We start from the raw sequence: 15,676 nt of genomic DNA, 5'->3' as shown, positions 1-15,676 counted from the left end.
ACTGATTGTACCTACCCACAGCAACAAATGGCAGTTTGTTGGTGGGTGGATGGTGCGTGGTTGCCTTTCGTAGCATAGCAATGTTTTTCCTTTATATATCTTTTATTAATGTAAGGGGGACAGTTTAAGTGTATCTTAATACTGAAGTGTATGCCCCCCAACATGTATTTAAATTATATTTATATAAGTACTTTTAACAAAATGTCAACCATGTTATTAACTTTTTGCGTCACAAATGCAATCTTAATATGATGCATGTTTAACCAACTTCTATAAAATGTGCTTTGTCTTAAATTGTTTCGTTGTTTGGTGTTTTGTAAATACAGTATTGGCAATAATAGGTATGCTTTGATGTTCAGCATCATGAGACAGGGTGTGTCCCTTTGTTGCTCTGTGAAAAAGAGACAGCATCCCTTGTCTCTGTTCAAATCTTAATTTCACTTCAAAACAATCCTCGTGAATCCATTGCAAATACACAGAGCATGCTTTGGATTGTATGCATGCACCGAGAAAGCCATAATTTTGTATTAAAAAATTAAATCTGATTTCTTTTTAAGCACTTTTCTGAACTCAATCAAAACACACATATACACAAATAGCTCCAGCAAAAAGGTTTATTTTATTCCTCAGACTACAGTGTCAAGGTAAATACAGACAAGCGCTCAGTGTGTTTTATTAAGCTATGTGCCCTCGTCCTCCAGTGAGTCATCCTTTGATTTTCATTTCTAAAGATGCCATTTTAAAACCAGATGCTATAGAAACAGACAGAGGCTTCGGCTTTAAAGGGGGGTTTTGCCGCCTGGATTTATAAACAAACTAAACTCTGATCTTAAGGAGATTTAGCAAACGGTAATACCCAGGTATACAGGCACATGTCAGCAACAATACATCTGTTGAATCATGTGTGTTGACTGTATTTGAAACAGTCTGACAGGTAAATGCTTGAGGTGGAGGTATGAATTCTGCTGCGGGGACTTATGACAAAATACCAGTTAGGCGGGGAGTCTAGTATGACTGCTGGCCCATGGGTGTGAAAAGCTTATCCCACACCTCCACCTTCATGATGGCTTTCTCCAGGGGACTCATGGTGGCCTTGATATCTAGATAGTTGCCCACATAATTGATTCCTGATCCAGTGGCTTCCTCCCTGACAAACCCATGCTCTGTCTGCTTCTTCTCATAGTACATTTCTTTGTACAAATCCTTGTCACAATTGCGGCCCTTTTTGTAGATGCCCACTGCAAACCAGTTCTTGTAGAGGTTGTAGTCCCAGGGAACTGAGAACATGATGGCCACAGACTCAATGTAGTCATTCTGTGACCTTTCAAAAAGGTCATAGGTCATCACGCCAATGCTGCCAGTTGCTCCACCCTTGGACTTGGAGAAAGTGCAGACCTCTGCCTTTAGAGGGCGCACTGTGGGCTGAGGTGGGTTGTATGTCTCCCCATTCTCAAGGTACACCCTGTCCAAACACACAAATAAGCACATGTATTACACAGTCTTTTAGATCTATACATTAACATTCAAACATGCCTGCAAGACATCAACACAGTCAGGGCTTACCTTGGGTTGATGAGACAGTAGTTCTTTGTGAAATTTGAGATTTCAATGACAACACTTCTCCTCCTGTCTACATCAGCTGCCACGGCTTCAGCTGACTCCATGATGTTGGAATGGGTGTGAGATTTCCTTGTAAAACAACGGTACAATAATTTAAGTGTTAACCGTGTGAATTTATCGACATCACAGGTGCGACTATCACTTCCCTGCACTCCTACAGTAAAGACACTGGGAATCACGAGGATCACACTTACTACATGACAAAAATATCATCCTGACCTCTGCTCTGCTGACATGCTGTAACGGCATTACATTGATCTCCTAAAGTGCGCATAAACTGGCAGTGGGTATGAATGATGCATTTCAGAAGCTAATTTGATTTCAAAACAGTTGTGAACAATCACAGAAAAGCTGCAGACTCTCTTTCCCTCATTAGAGAGTGTACTGCTTTAATTACAGCACTTAGTAGCATGCAATAATGAAGTTAGAGTGAAAACAGTAAAGAAAATGATTGCCCCTTTTATCAACAGATATAAGATACAAATCAAACAAATGCCCCATCAGGCTTCTGTATGCCTCTATAAATAGCTATTTTCTTCAGCTAATGAGCCATTCTCTGCCTCTTACGAAGTCCTTTTAATAAAGTCTTTTTTCATAAATGTTTAAAGTGACTTACCTGCTGAGAAGCTCTGTTGATACTCACAAGTCTCAAAACGGAAAAAGTTACCTGAAAGGGAGGCGCTGTAGGTTTTTTTTTTTTTAACAAGGATGCATGCCATCACCCAGGAAACCCTCCCACTTGCAACACAACCCCTGTTGGAAAGCACACACCCTCTTTCAACACACATTTATTGCACCGCACAAAAAGGCTATGACAACAAATGTTCCTGTGTTTTTCCCTGCGGGATCAAACTGCCACACCCTGTGACAAAGTTAAACAGTTTCCAGCAGTATCCTATTGGATCCCAACCTGTTAGGCAAGCCAGGATCATTCAGCACACACCTTTTCTCAAGAATCACAATTACATGAATGACAACATTTACATGCACAAAATATCTGTTTTTGCCCTTAATTCGAGAGACAACTGTCCTCCTAAGTTGTTTACATGACTAATGAAAATTAATATTCCACTAATATTCCTGTTTACATTCAGCGGCGCATACTCAGATTAACGTGCCCTAACATGTCATTTATCATGCCAAAATAAAGAAAAGTGGAACAGCTGGAGCTGCTTGTACCATTTTACTTCTTTGCTTTCAAATAGGATGTGTTTTTGAAAGTTTGACTGAGCCGCACATTCTGAATGCGCTGTACACATATCCAAAGAATGCTCCCAAAACGTAACTGACAACAGCAGAAAGAAATTGCCTCATTCAGGAAAAGGCTTAATTTGGAAAATCCGAACAGACTATGCTGTTTACATGTGCCATATCAAATTCAGAACATCGTCATATTTGGAGTAATACTGGAATATTAGTGTGGATGTAAATGTAGCCATTGTCAGACTGACTGAGGTGGTCTGGGAATTTCAATCTTGAGGTGTTGTGCAACAGAGAAAAAAGCAAGCCAAACAAGTTGAGACAGACATCTCTGGGGCAACTGTACTCTCTGGTTTTGTTGAAATTCTTGCATTCCAGATACCACAAAAGAACCACACACTTTAGTGCAAGATGGAGAGTCTCACAGCCAGTAAAGAACAATATTGTTATCATACCGATTAAAAAAACATCTAGCAGATATTCCATCTGTTGCTACTCATTAGAATTGGATGGATCCAGCTAAGAGATTAAAAAATGATTACTGTTCATCAGTAATAATGAAAGCATACTGAGTGAAAACATATCCCACACAACACAGGCATTGGGTCTGAATGCTTTATTACCATAATCAAAGACAAAGGGAGTGTACAATATACATAAGCCCAAGAAATAAGCTAATGGAGAATCAATGAGCTGGCTGTCAGATATTGATATCTTTCAGTGGACACAAAACACAGATGACAGCAAAATCAGTCTTCCTCTCCTCTGGATGTTTCTCTGGATGACAGCAGAAGTCAGATCAAATGAAGTTTGTTTATTCTGTTGGGTACAAAAGCAACACAGTACAAAAAGGCAGAACACCAGTAGACTCCTCTATACTAACGACCCATTTTATCATAGAGCTCCACTTTAACAATGGCTTTGCCAATGGAAGACATGGTAGCCCTCACTTCAACATATGTAGCTTTATATTCAAGCCCGCAGCCATGTGTCTCGGAGCGGGTGAAGCCAGTTAGATCTTTCCCATCATACATCTGGTCATACAGATGTTTGTCACAGGCATGGGAACGCTCGAACACACCCACGGCCAGCCGGTTCTTGTACAGGTTGTGGTCATAGGGCACAGAGAACATGATGGCCACGTGCTCGGAGCAAACCCGGCTCTGCATATGGAAGAGGCCATAGGTCAGTAGGCCAACAGCACCCGTGGCAGTGTTGTCGTCCTTGATGAAGGAGCACACTTCAGTCATGCTGGGACGAACAGTAGGCTGGGGCGGGTGGTGAGAGAAGCCACTTGACATGTACACCCTGTACAAGAGAGCAGGAGACAAACCCATACCATCATCACCAATCAACTTTTATGTCACACTTCCCAGACTTTTGATGAAAGAACAAGTTTTGCAAGTTTTGTTGGAGATTGTCAGTGTACTTTTCAAGTGTTGGGCTTTCCAGGGTACCTGAACCACCTTATGCTGATGGATGGAGTGTGACTGTGCAAGTACTGCTGTGGACTTCTAAGCAACAGTGAGTGTTCCTGCATGCGATGTGCAATGAGGCAGTGTGTGTCACTGCATGATGGATAGGTGGATGTTCTCAGCAAAGTGATGTCACACATGAAAACCACCCATCCAAGATATGGTCTGTCCTGCCACAGCTAGATAAATGTGGAAGCATGGTGGAAATTCCAATAGACGTGGGTCATTCTTATGTATTTTACTGTTTAGTTTTACTAGCGGAAGTGGATGAAACTGGCAGATTGCATTATGGAGAAATAGGGAACCCAATCTAATATCTTATTTATGTTGGATAGATAGTACACTGACATTCCACTTGCAATATCATTGACCTTCACTTAAAAGTGACTACAGTATAACCACACTGAATTAATATAGACTTTTTATACTGGAAATAGGTTCTTTTTTCTATGACTATAAGAGAGAAAAAATAAGTTGTCATTTTTCCTGAAAGGACTGCACACTAATATTATCAAGATGCTGATTAGAGCTGTAATCAGGCATTGCAATCTCAAAGCACTTCAAAGCAACACATTAAGGCTTTTGAAAATGAATACTTCTCCCTGGAACCAATCAAACTTAAGTGCACACACAGGCCATTATACTATGCAGAGGCTTAGTCTCTCTAAGTGCAGAAAAAAATGTTGATGCAGGTGACTAATAGACTGAGCTAACTTACACTAAACTCCAATTTAGAGAAGTATTTTATACAAAAGAATAAAAGCAAATGAAATTTTCAAGACAGTTTTTCATAAATTGCAATTTTGCAATTTTTTATTTTTTAATGTATGAGGTCGTTCATTAATTTGTACTTTTTTTCAGTGAATATTTTCATGTCTTCATCTGATGCAGTTAAATCTCAAATGTTATGTTCATTTAACCACTTTTACATGTAAATACATTTACAGACTTACTTTGGGTTGACGAGGCAGTAGTTACCGCTGACGTTGGTTATTTCTATGGTACAGTTTCTGTTGGTGGGGAGAGTGGCTGACACAGCTTCTGCAGTTTCTGGCATCTTGGCTGCAAGAGAAACAGGACTGAATGCTTAGAATAGTATATCTGCAAACAGTTCACCATTCAGCAGACATTTTGCAGAAAATGGATAAAAAAGATGTGAAGTATTTAGGTTCTAAGTCATATTGCTTCAAAAGAAAAATAAAGGCAAATTGCCAGTAGCCAAACCAAGCTGATTTTTCTCCTCTCAATCGTGAAAAGAATTTTTTAATACATGTTCTACAGTATGTGTATATAAACTGTGAATATAATTTATATGAAAACTCTTGTCTAAGAGTGCAGGATAATTAAAGACATAGATCGCAGTTAAGATATAATAGTAGGAGTAATTATATTCACCTTTTGGAGTTAAACACGCACGTTGTGCTAGACGGCAGCCTCAGGTTTCCTTTTTTTTCTCAGATCCTGCACAGAGGTGGAGAGTCTCCCTTGTGTGATTACACCTCTACAGTGCTTGTTCCAACAAAAGCATGGGCGTGTCCACAGTGAAGTGAGCACACACCATCTCTTGTGAAAAGTTTTATCTCAAAAAGTTAAAACTTGATCCCATCAAATTTGAAGCTAGCTAACGCGTCATTGTTTTTTTTTATTAACTTGTGTCCTGCCAACATGAGTAGGTTTATGCACAATAAGGCATGATGAACCTCCCTTTAGCTCCTACAACATTCTCTTATTTTAGACATTTGCTCAGTGGAGGAAGAAGTATTTAGATCCTTTACTTAAGTAAAAGTACTGATATCATACTGTGAAAATACTCCACTACAAGTCAAAGTTCTGCATTTAAAACCTTACGTAAAAGTATGTTATCAGCAAAATGCGCTTTAAGTATAAAAAGTACAAGTATGCTTTGTGCAATAAAATGTTCCCTGTCAGTGTTTTACAATATATGATGTTTCTGGATTAACATTATTACTGCATTAATGTGTATGTTGCAATTTACTGCTGTAGGTGTGTACAGTTGTGCTGATTTTACCCCCTTTACATATTTTTGAGTCGTGCTGGGTACACCCATGTTTGAAAAACAGAGCTTACAAAATGCTTTGAAAAACAAAGCAAAGCAGAAGTGGGATATCCAAGAGGCATCTTACGACCACAAAACTATTTTTACAGACCAGACTATCCAGCTAGTCTGGAAAATTGTTGACTTCCTGTCACAGCCCTAAACTCATCTGAACAGAACATACATCAGAGTGAACATAAATGACATATGGAGTTACCCAAGGCACTAGCCTCGGCGTCTTTTGTTCAGCTGTGATTGGATGTGCCAAAATTTCCTCCTGTTAAACAAAGCTAAAAGTTTTACCATATAAATAAAATACAAATCTTGTTTACTTTCAATTCTTGAAAACTACATGTTACTAGAATTAAAGGATGGTGAATAACCTTTTAAGTGCTAATATAGACTGTACTTGAGATAAAAGCTGAAATTTGTATTTAAAAATCATCATTTTATACAATATGCAAATGAACTTTCAATTTTTGTCAGGTGACATTAGTCACATAACTGAAATGAATTGTTTTGAGAAAAAACAACAACAACACTTTGCTATAAGGGTTGTTTGTTATAGTTTATTCTTGGGATACAGGGACCCCAGACCTTGTATGTTAAATATGACGGTAGGATGAATGTTAATATCCTACAATCAACATACATAGATAGCATTATCAATAATTCTAATTAGGTGAATCATCAAACTAATTTATGCTTTAATGAGACAACATCTCTGTGTCAGCATATTTGCCTTCACATCAGACATGGGTGGTATTGATATCACCTCTGTATGTTGAAGGATTAAAGACTTAAAGGTCCAGTGTGTAGGATTTAGTATCATCTAGCAGTGAGGTTGAAGAGCAGAAACTTCTCCTGTGTGCCAAGCGTGTAGAACTATGGTGGCCAACAAGAAAACACAAAATAGGGAGTGGCCCCATCTGAAGCCAGTGTTTGAGTTTTCTGTTCTAGACGACTGCAGAAGTAACATGGCAGACTCCGTGCGAGAGGATCCGCTTTGTATGTAAATAGAAATGGCTCATTCTAAGGTAGTGATAACAGGTGATTCAGGTGATTATAAACTAGTTAAAACATAGTAATTAACACTATCTACCATTTCTGCCAATATACCCCCCAAAATACTACACACTGGACCTTTAAGGTGATTTAGATAAAATGTTTTTAATCTCACAAAAGTGTAATTTAATGCAACACAATGTGGTGGAATCATATCAGATGATCTATTCTGTAGTTTAAACTGTATTTCAACTATTCTTAGGTTATTTTAACAGTTTAACTGATGTCATTTCATTTTTCAATTAACTTTGTCCTTACGGGACCCTTTGCAGCTCAGTTTAGTAAAGATCCTTATGGAACATTTCATGTTCTGACTAGCCTGGAATGTAACTTTAATCCTCCGGGCACTGCTCAACTGATTATTGTTGTAGTTGCAGGTGATGGCTAGGGACAGATTCCTGTGGGAACCTCCCTACAGCGGTCACAAATTTCAACACACTGCCTGACTCTTGTATCACTAATTCTTTCACTGCCGACACTGCTCCCACTGGAGCGTGGAGTCGAAGAGGAGACACTCCCTATTTCCATGCAGGAGCAACTTACAAAAACAATGTATTATGTAACACAGCATAGTACACTGCAGTGTTATATTTATCCATAAGATTATAGTGCCTGAGGGTCTTCCCAATTAAGTTTGTTTTGCAAACTTAGTGTGTTTCGAGATGTGTTCATTATACCACCAACCAATTCAAGTAATATTATAGCAGCTGTTCTATTCCATACATCAGGCGCCTGGAACTTGATATAAATCCTTCAACTCCAATGCTTGAAGTCACCAGATGGCACCAAACATGCATTTGCAAAAATACATTTGCACTACACAGACTTTGTCAGTTAATGTTAGCTTTCTGATGGTTAGCCAGTGACCATGGCAGAAAATCTCTGACAAACATTACATATTCAGCATGCCCTTCATTATGTTCTGTGAAAAGGGCATGGCTGCATTCAAACAGTCATAGGCACAGCACTATATATCAAGAGCTTTATAAGTGTACAGGAAAAGAATTAGATAGTTGATATAAATGGACACATAGTAGTTGGTCAAGGATGATTTAGTACGCTAATGTTGAATTTTTTTCTTTGCACTATTAGAGGTAAAATATAGAAACAGCTGGTGACAATTTTTCATCCACTGAAAAAAAAAAGAAATGCAAAAAACAAAAAACTACACTTTGTATTTACTACAAGAAATGGGCACCCATTGTCCTGTTACACATAGTCACCTATTCAATTACACACTTTATCAGCTACTTTATGTCAGAATAGATTCAAATTTCCTCCTTATTTTATAAGCAGGTGTGTTAAGTTTAATCACGCTGTACAGTTATCTTTGCAGTTTCTGAGAACAGTTGGTAAGAGGCAATTAAAAAGGTGACAAAAAGACAGAATGTCAGTAATCTCTATTCATAGGTTACTGAGGTTTTTAAAGTGTTATGGTGACAAAGATAAATGTATGCTACAGATAAAACCATATTTAATTATAGTGGCTGCGGTAACAGTATCTCAACCTCATGTCACTCATGTTGCTTTTTTAGCCTGCTGGACACCTTTACTTACATCCCTCTCTCAGTCTGTGTTATATGAGGAAAGTGTCAGTTTAATGTTTTGTTTTTTTTAAACACTATGAAAATTTTTCGTCAAAATCATGTAGATTATTGTATATAGATTGCAGCAGCTATCATTAACCCCAAATCTGAGTTAAAGCTGAACGAATATGATTTTAATATTACTGCGCACTCTGTTTCCATTCGACTGCTTATTTACTGTTTTGTCTGTTTAGCCTGGATTAAACTTTAAAGTGAAACATTGTGTCAGCATGTTGTCATCAGTGATCATTTTACTGCTCTGAAAATAGCTGAGCCACTGCAAGTTCATTTGCACGACAGTCAAGATTGCATTGTAATCAACACCTTGATAGCATTATGTTTTTGTTTGCTTTATAGTCCCCATGTGTGATAAATACAATACACTTCTGTCACAAACAAAGACAAGGCTTGAACCCATGTCTGGCAGGGTGAAAACAGACTTGCAAGCCTAAAGGTAGCAAGACGTTTAGACGATAAGTGGCAGCAAATGGGTCATTAACAGGAAGGATGAAACACTAAGAATCAGCCACAGTCACACCACAAAGTGACATTTGCTCATCCACGTGAATTGTCAGATAGCAAACTTGTTAGCTTACTCAGTCGCTAACAGGATGAGCTGATGCTGTTTATTCAAAAGGTGTATTTGTACAGTGTTATTGACTCCTGTCTATGACGCGTGAAATCAAAAGCCAATGTGGTTCTGATATAATGTTCTGCAAGTTATGGTCGGCGCCACTGCTATATGTGCCAAATCACAATCTTTTCGTCTAAACCTAACCAGATAGTTTTGTTACCTGAACCAAGCCGTGGCCATTTCACAACATTAACCACATGTGACAATGTGTTTCAGCTGTGTATCACATAGATATGGTTAAGGAGGCCCTGTGCATTCTTATGAGATGCCAAGGGGCGTGACAAAGTACGGTATTTAATGACCTGTGAATGAGAATGGGTTGGGTTGCCACATTGAGACAATATTTACCGACTTGAATCCCCATGTGTCTCACATGACTGTATGAAAAGAGTTAAAATTTATACAAGGTAGGCATATTGTTTGGTTTTCGGGCATGGCCAAATGTTGGTCGCTTTAAATGTTTGTACTGCAAGGAATTGTGGGGTGGCATTATCTCCTTTCTTTTTTGTAAAGGATGGTCCAGTGTACACTATGGTAAACAAGATAACAAAGGAAGCACTGAAGCACCTTTCCTCAGCATTTAGAGAGTTCGACCAGCTCTTATCATGGCTGTCACTTAGATACTTTTGGATCATTTTACTCAGTTAGGAACCTTTCCAAGCAAAACAAACAAACCAATCAAACAAACAAACAAAAATGTGTGTGACTGCAGCCCTGTGTGATCAGTATTTTTTGACTAACTGATTATATGTTGAGACTAATGAGAAGCAGGTGTGCATGCATGTGATGCCTCAGGTGACAGACTGGGGACACCTGGTGGGCAGGTATGCAATAGCATGTCTGAAACAGCGGGAGATGTTGGTAAACAGCAAAATGAATCACTAAGCAGAATCAGATGAAGAGGAGCAGGGATGAGGAGGATGGAGCAGCTGTTGCTATGACAACGCCAGTAAATCATTCACAAATGATTTCGATTGCATGTAATAATATGAGTAGAAATATGAGACTGTCACAGGCTTTCTAATCTGGTTCATGATATTTGTCCTCAGATCAGACGCAATTGTCAGAAATTGTCTGATTCATAGCACAAAGAAGAAACCAGGAGGAACCACTCCACTCATTTATATTGAGGAAGTCAAATACTATATGAACCTCATATACCACTGAAAAATGTTGGATTTTAGAAAATCACTATTTTATTACCCAGAGGTAATAATGTGCACCCACACTGATTCGTAGCAGGAGATTAACTCAACTTCACTGAATTATTTTATCATCCTCAATTTTCAATTTACATGGTTACAACTTGACCCTGTAGCGCATATCAGACAATAAAACACACACAAGCACAAATACCACAAATGCACAGATCTGCAGGAATGCCCTGCTTAGTCTTGATAAGAGGCAATATAATTAAGAAGTCTGATGTTTCACAAACAATTTCACAGTTTACTGAAATGACACTTTGATGTCAGTATTGTTATGTGTGTGTGTGTGTGTGTGTGTGTGTGTGTGTGTGTGTGGTTTTTCATGTGGATGCCTTCCAGCTTCTAGGTCCATTATCAGACACACAGTGAAGCACTGTCATCCAAAGCTTGATGTATGATACTTTTTTTTTTTGACCTTTTCCCAGAAACACTATTCCACGACCAAATGTGATATCGACATTATGGAGCTCTGGGATGCAGAATTGGCCACTTAGGACATGCGAAAACAACCATGATCGTAAATTGCTCCTCCGGCGCTAGCTTAGGCAGATGTGCCAGACCGATTTTAGATTGATATGACTTTGTACTACAGCTTGTAATGCTCATTACATTTTTGCTGCTGTTTGAATGTGTGGAGACAAAGCACTGCATAAGGTTTACACAGCGGCCATTCATGAAAGATTTAAAATGCTTTCTTAAAAATCCAGTAATCGTAAAGCGAGTTTTGTACTTTGCACCGTATGATTTATGGACATGTACAGGTTCCACTCCATTCAAACCTTTTTTCTGCTCTGAACGTCAACCACTTTGCAGCTCTAATGATGTGTAACATTAGTGACACCTCTCTCTCTGGCTCTGTCTTAATGTCTTTATTTTTTTGTTATACCTGATAACAGTTTTCCTGAGGCAGTGCTTTTTAACTGCCACTTTTTACACCAATCACTGTATAAACTGCCAATCCCAAACTGCCATGATATATACTGTATTTCATTCATGAGGTAAAATGTGTAAAAAATGTTCTCCTCTTAACACTCACTCCACCAGTGGTCACAGTAGCAACATAAAAAAAACCCTCATCACGATGTATGTAAATAACAATAATGCATAAAAACACAAAACTATTCTGCCTGTCATTATGGTCTTGTTCAGAATGCTGTTTACTGATTTGGAGTTATTTTCATACCATTTGCATAATGGTATGATAAGAACATAGTACCTGATGAAAAGGGCAAGTCACTGTGGTTTGTTTGTTTCCAGAATGCCATATTACAATCTATTTGTGTTTCAAAGGTCTGAGAATACACTCAGTCATTATTAGAATATGTAATATTCTTTGATGTTGTTGATAATAATAACAACCTTGCCAGGTTAATCAGTATGAAACTGAGATATGGTTACCCTATTAAATGTCTGTGAAGACGGAGAGATATTTATCTTGACTGAATACACTCCACCTATTTTAAGCATTTACAGAGAGCATGTAAACATTAATTAGATGTGTTGCAACACACTATAACGTAGCTGTATGCAACTATAAGGATATTTAAGTATTTATTAATGTGCAGCATTTGTCAACAGAAGACATATTTCATATCATTTCAAGTACATGTTTTGCTATTGTCATTCACTATCTGTTCTAACACCAGCAAGAAGAGTTACATCTGCTTACAGAGATTGTACAGGCCCAGTTAAAATTATTCAAACACTAATTTGGCAAATAAATGACTCATATACTTGAATATATGTTTTGTGTTACACTTCAAGACTGTAAATCTCAAACAGGTTACCTAAGCACAATAAACAATGGCGTGCTTCGTTTATGGTTAAATAACAGTACTGTTGATGTGATCTGTTACTATCTACTGTGTTTGCTTTTTTGCTCAGATAGGATAACGCCCTGGAATTAAACTGTGGTAGAATTCATAGGGGGCTTGTTTCATTTCAATAAAGTCCATTATATTTTACTGTATTACACAACTTTGTTGAATACTCGATTCTCACTGGTCAAATACGACATTCTACGGTCTCTTACTTCTGAAAAGCATACAGTTGCCATAAAATCATTTTTAAATAAATAAAATAATTTTTCAACCATTATTTTGTGTCAGATTATGGATTTTATTTTAGGAAGCAGACATGTAATAAGCTCAGGTTATTGTTGCAAAATGAACCCCTTCAGGGTGATTCTCAACCCCTCTGCAATAATACCCTGCTCGCTGTACATTATTCCTCACGTGTTTTACTTATGTTATTCATCTGGTGAGTTAATTAGACTTCATTTTAGCACCATGCTCTGTTTTTATAGCCTGTCATAGAATGAGGCAAAGAAGCTTCTGTTTGGCTGCCTCTCTCTATATGTGGAGGCCATATTAGATGATACAAGGCTGTATTTACTGTGATGTACTGGAGCTTTGCAGTTAGATATATGGTGGATTTATGAAACAAAGTAAAGGTTTTATTGAAAACTTTGGAAAAGAGAAAGTCAGTTCCCTCCTGGGCATCACAGTTTGTTGCTTGGGGCCAGGATTTGGCCCACAGAGCACTATTTGCCTCCCACTGCAGAAGAGTATGTCTGCAATTTCAATCACGCTTTCATCACAGTCTCATTTACGCTGCCAGTACTGCTATCAACACACAAGCACGCAAACAAACCAAGAGAACTTGAACATTAAGAGCTATTGCACATTTAACAGCTGCACATTTTTCCATGTGAACATTCAATTTCAGCAGGTTCTTTTGAGTTTGAACAGATAATAATAATCAGAAGAAGAGAAATTAATTTAATTCAATTGAATACTTTCATTTATTTCCTACATACACAAGATGGCCACTTCACATTGTCTGATGAAACCCTGCATGCTTAGGCAGTCTTTCATGGTTCAAGGCAGAATTGCTCAGGATTTTATGATGTAGAGCCATGTACAGTTTTATCAAAAGTAGAAATGTAAAAATTCCAGACAATCAGTTAAGCTAGATCCAATCACTGAATATAAATACCTCTTTTTTTTATACATCATATTACCGCCGCATATACTCTTACAATTTCATCAGTCTTGAGAATGGGAGATTCTGATTAATCCCTTCAGTCATCAAAATGGTCTTCAAAGGTAAAGGTTCTCAAACGTGGGGTAATGGGTGGGGGGGGGGAGCGGAGGGGGATTATGCAAACTTCACAGTGATTAATTTTGGCCTGAGACGTATCTCCACTGATGGTAGCCGGGAGAGGAGCATATTGATTGATTGCTGCAGGGGGCGCGAGGTTCTGCACATTTACTTTTTGATGAATAGGCTGTCAGGGACACGAACAACCAAATATGGCTCTGTAAATGAATGTTTAAGCGATTATGGTATAAGTGTAAATATTACACATCCATTAAGGAGGATTACATTTGGTGCCACTTTGAAGAGGGGAGGAAATAAAAGGGACAAGCCCGCAGAATATCCCACAGCAGAGTAGGTGCACGGAGAAATGTGGCTTTAATCTGCATGTATAATGTTTAAGAATTCTAAATAGGAAAGTCCTTGACATTAATCTGTGTGTCCCCAAGTGTCTGTGCATGCATGCGTGCAAGTGTGTATGTTTATGTAGGCTGGTGTGTGTTTTCAAGAGGGCAAGGACTGAAGATGGGGGGCTTTAAGTTGACAGAGCATGCCAGTGCATCCACCCGCTCAAATTACCACACGATAAAACGCATCCGGGGTGTTGCACTGGAGGTGAGAGTGGGAATAAATGCTTGCTTCAAAGATGATTTGTGTTCACAGCGGATTAATTCTCCCACCTAAGAAAAATCAATACCGCTGTGTGCAATAGGAATACATTTGTGTCACCTCGTGGGGACAGGGGAGTGAAAACACAGCTCAGAAGGTTTAGACAATACACATCAAAATGACTAAAAGCCAGCCAACACCTAAACTGGTTAGAAGGCTCATTCTGGAGTGCAGCCAGTAATTAAGGATTCTCTCTCTCTTCGTCTCTCAGTATCTCTCTCCATCTCACAGCTCCACGTGAATTAAATACTTTTTTTCCAAAATAGCACTTGTATAATCTTTAACTTTTGAAGCCTCAGCATTTGATCACTCAAAATATGCAAATATATGCACCATATTCATCATTCATTGTTCAAGTAAGCACTTTCCATCTCATTTTTGTCATGCAATCCTTTACATTCGACCCCTGTATCAGTGATCTGTTTAAATGGCGGACAGACTATTTTGCTCTATTTATAATAATTTATTGAGAGCATACTTAATGTACATAAACACACACGGATGCCTGTAAACACAAGCCGCTGTTGGAGAGCAGTTTGCACATACACAGAAAACATACACATCACGTGCAACACAAAGCGATTTCAAACACAAACTGAAATTCCACTGGGAGAAACCCAGTGTGTGTGCTTTTTTTATTTTCTCAACAGCATGTCAAAGGACTGAAATGAAAACAAATCTGTTAGCCTCATTGTGGGCTCATTCTGCCACAAATCTGCTAATTAACAAATGTGAATTTTTAATGCATTTTCTGTCCTCTAGCAGCACGCTGTGTTTTCTGGAGAACACTGTGACTTTTGCCCTTTGCAGCCATGTTTTCTTTCAAAGACATTTTGGGACAATATCTGCATCATGCAAACACGCTGTATTGCAAAGTTTGCCATACATTTCCATATCCCCAGACAGAACGTCCTCATACTCGCATTGACTAAATGATAAACACCAGGGCCTCTGTTTGCCACTGATCTTCTGAAGAGAAGACGGACAGGAGATCAATAAGCTCCCCACTCTCCATCCCATCTGTAGGCATTGGCTTTTCTTCTGTTCAACCCCCCCCCCCCCCC

General features: G+C 38.6%; 2 protein-coding genes across 2 annotated transcripts; both read right to left on the bottom strand.

Annotated features, from left to right (window-relative positions):
- Positions 1-598: 598 nt before the first annotated feature.
- apnl (actinoporin-like protein) lies at positions 599-2,388 on the bottom strand. Its single transcript, XM_050068513.1, has 3 exons — positions 2,237-2,388; positions 1,564-1,689; positions 599-1,462 (listed from the first exon to the last, which is right to left on the bottom strand). The coding sequence occupies exons 2-3, from the start codon at positions 1,662-1,664 to the stop codon at positions 1,006-1,008; spliced, it is 558 nt and encodes a 185-aa protein (XP_049924470.1). The 5' UTR covers positions 1,665-1,689; positions 2,237-2,388; the 3' UTR covers positions 599-1,005.
- Positions 2,389-3,421: 1,033 nt separating this feature from the next.
- LOC126405019 (uncharacterized) lies at positions 3,422-5,846 on the bottom strand. Its single transcript, XM_050068514.1, has 3 exons — positions 5,691-5,846; positions 5,249-5,357; positions 3,422-4,128 (listed from the first exon to the last, which is right to left on the bottom strand). Exons 2-3 carry the CDS (start codon positions 5,350-5,352, stop codon positions 3,699-3,701), a joined length of 534 nt encoding a protein of 177 aa, XP_049924471.1. The 5' UTR covers positions 5,353-5,357; positions 5,691-5,846; the 3' UTR covers positions 3,422-3,698.
- Positions 5,847-15,676: the final 9,830 nt, after the last annotated feature.

This window comes from Epinephelus moara, chromosome 18, assembly GCF_006386435.1.
Source record: "Epinephelus moara isolate mb chromosome 18, YSFRI_EMoa_1.0, whole genome shotgun sequence".
Lineage (NCBI taxonomy): Eukaryota > Metazoa > Chordata > Actinopteri > Perciformes > Serranidae > Epinephelus > Epinephelus moara.
Note: the sequence above shows the minus strand (reverse complement) of the source record. Positions and strands in the feature narration are given on the sequence as shown.